Source organism: Salvelinus fontinalis, chromosome 19 (genome assembly GCF_029448725.1).
Source record: "Salvelinus fontinalis isolate EN_2023a chromosome 19, ASM2944872v1, whole genome shotgun sequence".
In the NCBI taxonomy this organism is placed as follows: domain Eukaryota; kingdom Metazoa; phylum Chordata; class Actinopteri; order Salmoniformes; family Salmonidae; genus Salvelinus; species Salvelinus fontinalis.
In genome coordinates this window covers 2,223,559-2,234,977 of record NC_074683.1, presented here as the reverse complement: position 1 = coordinate 2,234,977, position 11,419 = coordinate 2,223,559, and the positions used below count along the sequence as shown (strand labels likewise).

General features: G+C 42.9%; 1 protein-coding gene across 3 annotated transcripts; it reads left to right on the top strand.

Annotated features, from left to right (window-relative positions):
* Nucleotides 1-2: 2 nt before the first annotated feature.
* Nucleotides 3-11,292, top strand: slc35a5 (solute carrier family 35 member A5). 3 transcript variants are annotated; one of them, XM_055870341.1, is made up of 10 exons: nucleotides 3-194; nucleotides 2,191-2,365; nucleotides 2,448-2,546; nucleotides 2,673-2,806; nucleotides 2,888-2,955; nucleotides 3,936-4,124; nucleotides 4,310-4,516; nucleotides 4,670-4,797; nucleotides 5,080-5,348; nucleotides 9,731-11,292. In XM_055870341.1, exons 2-10 carry the CDS (start codon nucleotides 2,227-2,229, stop codon nucleotides 9,797-9,799), a joined length of 1,302 nt encoding a protein of 433 aa, XP_055726316.1. In that variant the 5' UTR covers nucleotides 3-194; nucleotides 2,191-2,226; the 3' UTR covers nucleotides 9,800-11,292. The 3 variants fall into 3 exon arrangements, with proteins under 3 accessions (XP_055726316.1, XP_055726314.1, XP_055726315.1); XM_055870339.1 differs by lacking the exon at nucleotides 3-194 and adding an exon at nucleotides 919-1,027; XM_055870340.1 differs by lacking the exon at nucleotides 3-194 and adding an exon at nucleotides 949-1,764.
* Nucleotides 11,293-11,419: the final 127 nt, after the last annotated feature.

Here is an 11,419-nt window from a genome sequence, read left to right as displayed (position 1 = left end):
GATATGTACTCAGAACTGTTCCAGACCTCAGACTTTAAGATAATATTTCATTCCTTACTGTGCATCATGGGTGTCCCACAGATGCCTTACCAAAACGTTTCCATGATCAGCCTGGTCCTGTTCATTCATCATCAGGGACAGATAGTTCAGCAATAGCCCATGCACGACAATGGTTGGAGAAAAAGGGAAGAATGGTAAGTGTAGGGAACCAGGTTAAAATTCAACTAAACGGCAACCTGCGATTTCTCCCCCGGTTGTCATATCTGTGTTATACCTGAGCCTGTGTTACTACCTGTACAAATTCCTATGCAATGAGTATACAGAACTTAGTAAAGTTGAATAATCAGTTGAATAATAATAATTTTTAAACAAAAGGAAAGACAATGGCAAACTTGCACTCATACCTTTGTATAACTATTTTTGTTTCTTGCTGGACAGTGGACCTACTAAACAGCACAGTGTTGACAAGGGATTGCATAATCACAGACATTAGTCTGAATTTTAATTCAGTATACCAATCATAGTATGCAATTAAGCTGCAATACATACCTTCTTGGGTGACCAAACAAAATTCACATAAATGTAGTTATAAATATGTCATTCTCATTGAAAGCAAGTCTAAAAAGCGGTAGATCTGTTCTATGTGCGCTATTTCTATCCCTCTCGTTTTTAAGTTTCGGTTTGGCGTATTTAACTTTTGGTTTTGTACACCAGCGTTAAACAACTCAAAATACAACATTTTTGGTTATGGAAAATATATTTCACAGCGGTTTAGATTATACAATGATTCTCTACACTGTACTTGCTTGTTTGGTTACATAAACTGAAATTAGGTGAACTATTAGAATTTTAGCAGCCAGGAAATGGCGAGTGATTTCTGAATAGTGCATATTCTAAATACGTTAAAACATGACGTCGCCAATCCCCGTTTCATACCCATTGCGCTTGCGCGCGTCCAAGGCTACCAGGAAGCAAACCCGAAGCAGTTTGACTGTCTACAATGTGTAGACAGAAAGCTGTAGAAAATGTACGATTTCTATTAGCTAAGTACAAACTCTTGCTTTTGGTTGAATTTTAACGGCAGGATTTCGTAGCCTACTCTTCATAGAGAAACTTTAGTTTTTGTGGACATTTTCGAGGTGGCAGTGCTCAACAGTGCTGTGTGCGTTGTTTACATTCTTGAGACACCACCAAACAATCAAGCAGCTGGATGAAGCTAGCTAGCTAACTAACTAACTAATGTATCTAGTTAATTGCTATTTGCTATTGTGGTGACAGTTTATGTGAACAATCAAAATACAGCTTGATAAATGTATGACTTGTATGTATGACTAGGCGTTTGATGACTTGCCCATGCACCTGCATTAGCTTGTATAGCCCTGCCTGCATCTAACAGATTGTCCTAAAGTACAGTAAGCCTATTGCCATTACATATTGCCATTGCATTTGTCTATAGGCAAACATGCCATGCACACATTAGTCTTCATATACTACTTGTCCTATAACAGGGTGTTTTAATGCAAATGTAGCATGACCTCTATTCATAATTTAAAATAGCCACAATGTGACCTTTTGTTCATTTGTTTGTTTTGGTAAACACTGCACATTACTTTAGCAACCATTTCAGCTAATATAATAATAACTGCAGTTGAACTGTGTAACTGTACTCTGGAAGAAAACCCTCGGTGTGTGTCTTGTGTTTGGCCCTGTCTGGCTCTCACATGCTTCTAATCAGCAAGACAAACAGGAAGATTTCGCGAAGAGGTGATAACTGTGGCTACTTTAAGGACAACACTAGTTACTGTACATAGCCTAGGTCATGTCCTGTGGCTTTTAGAGAGGAGCAGAATAGCTAGACCTGTTTGGGATGTTGTGTTAGTAGAGGGAGAGTGGAAGGAGTTTTAATGTGGCCACTATTCTAGGCCTAAATGTACTGCTGTAGTCAACTGTATAGAGCGTGATGTGAAACTAGCAGGGTTAGAGTGGGGTGGGTTAGGCTGTGAACAGTTTCTCTCAGCACTGGGGTGTGTGCTGCGGACACTGAAGGCTTCTCTTACTGCTGTTGTCTTTGTTTTCTCTGCTCTTACTGTTTTTTTCTTATTTTCCCACCTCTGCGTGCTCTGCCTACATGTCGGCTCTTGGCCTGCACTCATATACCAGCTCACAGTGGTTTTGTTGTGTGTGTTTCAGTGAGCCAGGAGCCCTGCGTGTGTGTGAGCCCACACCATGACGTGCTGCCGGCTGTGCTCCAGACTGTGTCCCAGGCTGTGCTCCCGCTCCTCAGCGTACACTCTGGCCCTGGGCTTGGGCTTCGTCACCCTGGGCACCTCTCGCATCCTGCTGCTCAAGTTCTCTGCCAACACACGTTAGTACTACATTATCATTCATGGACTTCTGTTTAAATCAATGGTTTTATGTAACTGTTTCTTCTCTTCTTTGACCTATAGAGAACAAGTATGACTTCCTCCCTGCGTCTGTCAACCTGCTGGCAGAGGGGCTCAAGCTGCTCTTCTGTCTTGGCATGTCTCTCAGAGTCATGGTCAGAGGTAAGAGATGGGCACTGAGGGAGAGGACGCCATCTTGTCCAATGTCATAATTCAGAATGTTTAGAGTTGTTGTTGTCGAGCAAGAATGTACCTGAGAGAAGGGAGATTAAAGTGTATGTATTCCAGAGGGTCGTTCATGTCGAGAGCTGGGCTGCTCCTCGGGCTCTGCCTTCCTGAGTTTCATGAAGTGGTCCGTCCCCGCCTTCCTTTACTTTCTGGATAACCTCATCATTTTCTACGTCATGACCTACCTACAGCCTGTGAGTTTAATAATAACACACTGCAGTGTTTTAAATGCTAATGTCAAAGTCTCAGTTGTCTCTGATTCCTTTCCCCCACAGGCCATGGCTGTGTTGTTCTCTAATTTTGTCATCCTGACCACAGCTATCCTGTTCAGAGTTGTGCTGAAGTAAGTCACAGTTTTGTTCTGGACATAGTGTTCTCTACTGGACCTATATGTTTGTTTACATAGCTGATAGTGGCACTCGAGGTAAAAGTTTCCCCTAACTACTGATCTAGGATCAGCTTACCCTGACACAACCCTAACCAATGTGGCTGTTTTTATCTCAATATCAAATCATTTCTGGGTAAGAATTAAGTACCTTACTGTAATAAACAAAAATAGCTTCTTAGCAAGGAGCAATTTAACTAGGACTGTCTGGGAGTGATGAGGGGAAAACTATCTGTTATTGGCAGAGAGGTTTGGTACTCTTTCTTATTGGTCTATTAACTAATTTACTACTTGGTGATGTCACTAGACAGTTCAAAACTACATCCCACCACAACTGGCTGAAATTTCAGGCGCTTTTCAAACAGATCTTAGTGGCGCTCCCGAGTGGTGCAGCGGTCTAAGGCACTGCATCTCAGCGCTAAAGGCATCACTACAGACCCTGGTTCGATTCCAGGCTGTATCACAACTGGCCGTGATTGGGAGTCCCATAGGGCGGCGCACAATTGTCCCAGCATCGTCCGGGTTAAGGTTTGGACGTGGTAGGCCGTCATTGTAAATAAGAATTTGTTCTTAACTGACTTGCCTAGTTAAATAAAAAAAAATACACTTAAAGGGCATTATCGTCATTTTCACAATTTCACAGTATTACTCCCAACAGGAAAATCATGTTTTTGACTGCACTGGTCCTTTTTAAAGCTGGAATCCGTACTTTGTGAAACTGGCACGACCGTTTGCGTTATTACAACAACAAAAGTTATTTCAAACAACAGTTTTTTTTTACCACAATACTGAATGCACCTCTGTTTTATTACCAAAAACAATATCAGCTTTAACCATTATTGAAGAATAATCGTAATCTGATTTCAGATCAGTATTTAGGGTCAGCCTATGTTGAAGGGCTCATCTCTGACCGCTGCTATTCCCCTCCTCGCCCCTAGGAGACGCCTGTCCTGGGTGCAGTGGGCCTCCCTGGTCATCCTCTTCCTGTCCATTGTCTCCTTGACGACGGGGTCGGGAGGCAGCCATCGGGCCATAGCCATGCCGGGCCTCCACCCCAGCCCTCTCTCCCCACCCACCAACAGCTGCCTGCTCTACACACAGCTAGAGGAGCAACGAAGGAACGAAAGGTTGTCAGAGCGATGGATGGGAGGGAAGGAGGAAGGGAGGCAGTCAATGTGGAATTCAGCACTCCTCTGTACAGTGTCTGTATTAGGACATCTTCACACATCCTGCATGACACCACAAGTCTCCTTTCCCTGTCAATAAGTCAGTCTAAGTAAGTGTTCCTGCTGTCTCCCCTCCCCCCTCCCAGTAACTCCAGCACATGGAGCTCAGTGCTGCCGGGACAGGCTGAGGCGTGGCGGGGGAGGCTGATGGGGACTCTGCGCTCTCTGGGCATGGGTCACATCCTCCTGGTGCTCCAGTGTTTTATCTCCTCCATGGCCAACATCTACAACGAGAAGATCCTCAAGGAGGGAGACCAGCTCCAAGAGAGCATCTTCATCCAGAACAGCAAACTGTAAGAACTCATGTGAATGTTGGCACACACATGCATGAATGCAAACATATGACACACACGCACATATTCACGCATCAAACATCCCAATAACCACCAAACTACACACAAACACCCACACCCCATCTGTCTGAAAATCTGTGTATGTGGTTGCAGGTACATGTTTGGCATGCTGTTCAACGGTCTGACTCTGGGTCTAGGGGGCGAGGCAAGGGGTCTAACCGTCCACTGTGGCCTCCTCTACGGTCACAACGTCTACTCACTGGGACTGGTGCTGGTCACCGGTAGGACACACGTACACACTGGTGCTACTGTTGATGAATTAACCTCATACAATGTAAAGGACTGGTTCATTCATGAGCATGAATAGGTACAGTATGTACTGTGTATATGGTATATGCATGATTATTGATACACTATTCATTACTAATATATTGATCCATTATTCCTGACAGCGAGGGTCTGTCGGTGGCATTCATCCTGAGGCTGATTATTAGGAATGCATTATTATTGATCCATCATTATCAGTATGTACATTATTAATATATCAAATGTTTTATCCCAAGCTGCCCTGGGCCTGTCGGTGGCGTTTATCCTGAAGTTCAGAGACAACATGTTCCACGTGCTGACAGGCCAGATCACTACAGTCCTGGTCACGGCCCTGTCCCTCTTCCTCTTTGACTTCCACCCCTCGCTGGACTTCTTCCTGCAGGCGCCCGTGGTGCTGCTCGCCATCTTTGTCTATAACGCCAGCCGGCCCAAAGACCCTGAGTACGTCCTGCAGCGCGAGAAGCTGCGCGTCATTAACGGAGAGGTGCTGCAGAGGTCGCGAGGGGTGAGGACATGCTTGAATGTATACAGTGCAGTCGGAAAGTATTCAGACTTTTTCCACAGTTTGTTACATTACAGCCTTATTCAAAATGGATTAAATCGTTTTTTCCCCCTCATCAATCTACACACACTACTCCTTAATGACAAAGCAAAAACAGGTTTTTAGACATATTTGAAAATGTATTAAAAATAAAAAACACTGATACGACATTTACATAAGTGTTCAGACCATTTAATCAGTACTTTGTTGAAGCAACTTTGGCAGAAATTACAGCCTCTAGTCTTCTTGGGTATGACGCTACAAGCTTGGCACAGCTGTATTTGGAGAGTTTCTCCCATTCTTCTCTGCAGATCCTCTCAATCTCTGTCAGGTTGGATGGGGAGCGTCTCTGCACAGCTATTTTCAGGTCTCTCCAGAGATATTTAATCGGGTTCAAGTCCGGGCTCTGGCTGGGCCACTCAAGGATATTCAGAGACTTGTCCCGAAGCCACTCCTGCGTTGTCTTGGCTGTGTGCTTAGGGTCGTGGTCCTGTTGGAAGGTGATCCTTCACCCCAGTCTGAGGTCCTGAGCACTCTGGATCACGTTTTCATCAAGGATCTCTCTGTACTTTGCTCCGTTCATCTTTCCCTCGATCCTGACTAGTCTCCCAGTCCCTGCCGCTGAAAAACATCCCCACAGCATGATGCTGCCACCACCATGCTTCACTGTAGGGATGGTGCCAGGTTTCCTCCAGACGTGACGCTTGGCGTTCAGTTCAATCTTGGTTTCATCAGACCAGAGAATCTTGTTCCTCATGGTTTGAGAGTCCTTTAGGTGCCTTTTGGCAAACTCCAAGTGGGCTGTCATGTGCCTTTTACTGAGGATTCGCTTCCGTCTGGCCACTCTACCATAAAGGCCTGATTGGTAGAGTGCTGCAGAGATGGTTGTCTTTCTGGAATGTTCTTCCATCTCCACAGAAGAACTCTGGAGCTCTGTCAGTAACCATCGGGTTCTTGGGCACCTCCCTGACCAAGGCCCTTCTCCCCCAATTGCTCAGTTTGGCCAGGCAGCCAGCTCTAGGAAGAGTCTTGGTGGTTCCAAACTTCTTCCATTTAAGAATGATGGAGGCCACTGTATTCTTGGGGACCTTCAATGCGGCAGACATTTTTTTGGTACCCTTCCCCAGATCTGTGCCTCGACACAATCCTGTCTCGAAGCTCTACAGACAATTCCTTCGACCTCATGACTTGGTTTTTGCTCTGACATGCACTGTCAACTGTAGGACCTTATATAGACAGGTGTGTGCCTTTCCAAATCATGTCCAATCAATTGAATTTACCATAGGTGGACTCCAAGTTGTAGAAACATCTCAAGGATGATCAATGGAAACGGGATGCACTTGGGCTCAATCTTGAGGGTCTAAATACTATAGGAATTTCAAAAACTTGTTTCTGCTTGTTTTTGTATTATGTGTAGATTGATAAGGAAAATGTTTTATTTAATCCATTTTAGAATAAGGCTGTAACCTAATCAAAATGTGGAAAAAGTCAAGGGGTCTGAATACTTTCCTAAGGCACTCATTCAAGGGTTTTTCTTTATTTGGACTGTTTTCTACATTGTAGAATAATAGTGAAGACATCAAAACTATGAAATAACACATATGGATCATGTAGTAAACAAAAAAGTGTCAAATAAATCAAAATATATTTTATATTTGAGATTCTTCAAATAGGCACCTTTATGACATCTTTGCACACTCCTAGCATTCTCTCAACCAGATTCACCTGGAATGCTTTTCCAACAGTCTTGAAGGAGTTCCCACATGCTGAGCACTTGTTAGCTGCTTTTCCTTCACTCTGCGGTCCGACTCATCCCAAACCATCTCAATTTGGTTGAGGTCGGGGGATTGTGGAGGCCAGGTCATCTGATGCAGCACTCCATTACTCTCCTTCTTTGTAAAATAGCCCTTACCCAGCCTGGAGGTGTGTTGGGTCATTGTCCTGTTGAAAAACAATTGACAGGCCCACTAAGCGCAAATCAGATGGGATGGCGTATCGCTCTAGAATGCTGTCGTAGCCATGCTGTTTAAGTGTGCCTTGAATTCTAAATAAATCACTGACAGTGTCACCAGCAAAGCACCCCCACACCATAACACCTCCTCCTCCATGCTTCATGGTGGGAAATACACATGCGGAGATAATCCGTTCACCCACAACGTGTCTCACAAAGACACGGCAGTTGGACAAATTTCCACCGGTCTAATGTTTATTGCTCGTGTTTCTTGGCACAGGCAAGTCTCTTCTTCTTATTGGTGTCCTTTTAGTAGTGGTTTCCTTGCAGCAATTCGACCATTAAGGTCTGATTCACACAGTCTACTCTGAACAGTTGATGTTGAGATGTGTCTGATACTTGAGCTCTGTGAAGCATTTATTTGGGTTGCAATTTCTGAGGCTGGTAACTCTAATGAACTTATCCTCTGCAGCAGAGGTAACAAAGGGTCTTCCTTTCCTGTGGCGGTCCTCATGAGAGCCAGTTTCAACATAGAGCTTGATGGTTTTTGCGACTGCACTTGAAGAAACTTTCAAAGTTCTTGAAATGTTCCGTATTGACTGACCTTCATGTCTTAAAGTAATGATGGACTGTCGTTTCTCTTTGATTATTTGAGCTGTTCTTGCCATAATATGGACTTGGACATGGTCAAATAGGGCTATCTTCTGTATACCCCCCTACCTTGTCACAACACAACTGATTTTCTCAAGCGCATTAAGATGGAAAGAAATTCCACAAATGAACGTTTAACAAGGCACACCTGTTAATTGAAATGCATTCCAGGTGACTACCTCATGAAGCTGGTTGAGAGAATGCCAAGAGTGTGCAAAGCTGTCATCAAGGCAAAGGATGGCTACTTTGAAGAATCTCAAATATATTTTGTTTAACACTTTTGTTGTTACTACATGATTCCACGTGTTCTTTCATAGTTTTGATGTCTTCACTATTATTCTACTATGTAGAAAATAGTAAAAATAAAGAAAAACCCTTGAATGAGTAGGTGCTCTAAAACTTTTGACCAGTAGTGTGTGTGTACACGCACGCACGCACGCACGCACCCACCCACCCACCCACCCACCCACACACACACACACACACACACACACACAGAAACCCAAACAAACACAACCCACTCTCACACATATACAGTGTGACACAGGCAAACACACATGCACACTGAGGGCAACCGGGATTCTCATTTGTGTGTAATAATGATTTAGACTGTGGGGAAACCAATATGATTCTGTGTAATGAACAGAGTTTAGATTCCCACCACAGCCTTAGCCCTGGGTAACTGCATTACAGTAGGTACACAGATGTATTCAATTAGGTTGGTTAGAGTAGGATGATCAGTAGGAGGTTGTCTATCTATGGAGGCTCTGTGTGGAAATTGCCTGTAGACATAAATCTAGGATCAGCAAACCTTCCTCAAATCCTTAGTGTACCAAAAAACAGTTTGTGGCCATCCTATCGCCTCTGACCACAGAACACCGCCGCTGGCCGTTCATTTCCTGTCGATTCTAATAAGGATGGGCACAATTAATCGAATATCAGGATATCTGAACATACGTTAGCATTCGATTACTTGAGTAAGTGTTCATTTACATGTTTTATTTGTTGTAGCCCTATTTTGACGTTGAAAAGGCTTTGTTATAAATTAAATTATCCTTGTTACCTACAAGGATATACCATGACAATTTAAATACTTAATAAAATAAACTTTTGACTATTGTTTTTATAACTGTGCGTTGCCACTTTTCGCCACTTCAAATAGCAATTACTGGCGAGTCCCTAACAGTTTCCAGAAGACCTGACACAGATCAATGCAAAACACTCACCAGAACCTTTTTGTAAGACAATCAGTTCTATCGTCTCTTTTACTGTTGCTTTTAACCCAAAACTACGGAGTAAAACAGCCTTCTGTTGTTTTACCTCTGCATTTGCGTCATTCTAATTATCTGTATATTCCCAAAAATATCCTGATATTATTTGAATAGTGAAATAATGTAAAATGCCCTTCCCTAGATTCTACATAGTTTTTAATCGCCGTTGTTCATCGACACCCAGCAGGTAAACGCTAACACACCACATCCACCCACTGCTTTCAGACATTCGTCTTTCTGGTGTTATTCCCGTGTGGCTCCCGTGTGGCTCAGTTGGTAGAGCATGGCGCTTGCAACGCCAGGGTTGAGGGTTCAATTCCCACGGGGGATCAGGGTTCAATTCCCACGGGGGGACCAGGATGAATATGTATGAACTTTCCAATTTGTAAGTCGCTCTGGATAAGAGCGTCTGCTAAATGACTTAAATGTTATTCCTCTCTAATCTCCACCATGCTTCCTTTGTGTTTGTATAGGATGGGGAGGAGCTGGAGAGGCTGACCAAGCCAAACACAGACAGTGAATCAGAGGAGGAGTCTGTCTAGCCTCCCATTATGACCTCACAATGGCTCAACCCTGTGATGTCATCAGAATGCCTGGCTCTGTGACATCACAATGGACAAACTGTCAGTCCTGAATTATGACTTTGCTATAACCTGGCCTGTGACATCATCAGCCTGTGACATCAGAATGGACATGCTGTGTATTATGACATCAGAGCGGCTTGGCCTGTGGTTTTGTTGGCCTACTGTGATTGTCATAATTTATTGTACATCATAGATGCGGTAAAGAGGTCAATGGAACTCGACACAAACATGGAAATGCCATGGAAACGTAGGGGAAAAGATCCTGAGTCTCTTCATTGCTCCCCAGCAAAATTATCCTACATTTAGGCTATTGTTTATATGTGTATTCCACACTACTGTATGTTGAGTATAATGCGTGTATGGATGTCAACCCCAATACATGTTCATGTCATCACCAATCAACTGCATTGCAGTTAAAAGCGACTTTGACTACCATGACCGATTTCTAAATGCTAGCTGTGCTACCAGCTTATATGAACAAGAGTTAGCATTTAGCAGTCACTTCTTCTAAACCTGAAAATAAACAACTTTTAAATGTTATTCTGTGAAAACTGGCAAATATATCAAAATCTAATTTTAGTAACCACATTGTGGGCCTGTTCACAAATATTCACTTTGTTAGATCAGACTTGTTGAATGTGCGCCAATCCGGCGTCCTTCTTCTGTCTCCCAAGGTCTGCGTTCCATTGACCTCTCTACCGCATCTTCTCAGAAATGTGCTTGTTTGCGTATGAAATATGCTATACAAATAATATTGTAATGGAAGAAATGCTAAATATACAATTTTGTATATGTTGTTGTATTTAAAATAATGCTATTGCTGTTATTGACACAGTGGCAAGGGTTACAGCTGTCAGATGTTGAGAAGTTGATATCTGCCGGTTATGATCTTATTTTGTCTCTGTTTTTCAAAACCAGTTTTTATTATACATTTGTTTGCATTATGTTGGTGGTTATTAAGAAATCTACTCAAGGCTGTTGGATGTTTGGGAGCTAAATTCGTTTTTCTAATGGCCAACTACTCAGTTTGTCTTATCATTAAGTACTCACAAAGACCATACAGTACTAGCACACGGACCATGTGATTTGTTCTGGTCTCAGTCCATGTTACGTTCAGAAAACCAAATCTGACGGTAAAACATGTAAGATTGTGTTTGCCATTACACACTGAAAAGTAATTGGCTTCTCTAGTGGTTTACATGTGTTCAACGGTGTTACTCCTCTCCTGTCCATGCTTATTGTGCCATATAATTTACACTTCTATCATGTATTCCAAAAAGCTTCTTGTGAAGTTATGTTTATGAAATCAGTAAAATGATGTTATGCTGTATGCATTTAAGGCAATTTACACCTGGTTCTTTATATTACTATTCATGACACAGTGCATAATTACAATTTCTCACACAGTCAACAGATTACCAAATGAACATTAAAAACTACTGCCAAAAATACCATATTTTGTCTAGCTTACTGACTATTTTTCCATTCTGTTGATCTGTGTTGTAATGTTCGAATTGAACCACCAGGGGGTGGTGTAGTATAATAAATGGTGACTGTGCGTAAAGAACCTCTGACGAC

Bases quoted from the DNA above. Each gene is read 5' to 3' on its own strand.
- slc35a5 (XM_055870341.1), top strand. From the start codon at position 2,227: ATGACGTGCTGCCGGCTGTGCTCCAGACTGTGTCCCAGGCTGTGCTCC. The intron at 2,366-2,447 runs GTTAGTACTACA...TTTGACCTATAG, and splicing joins CAAGTTCTCTGCCAACACAC to AGAACAAGTATGACTTCCTC. The intron at 2,956-3,935 runs GTAAGTCACAGT...CCTCGCCCCTAG, and splicing joins CTGTTCAGAGTTGTGCTGAA to GAGACGCCTGTCCTGGGTGC.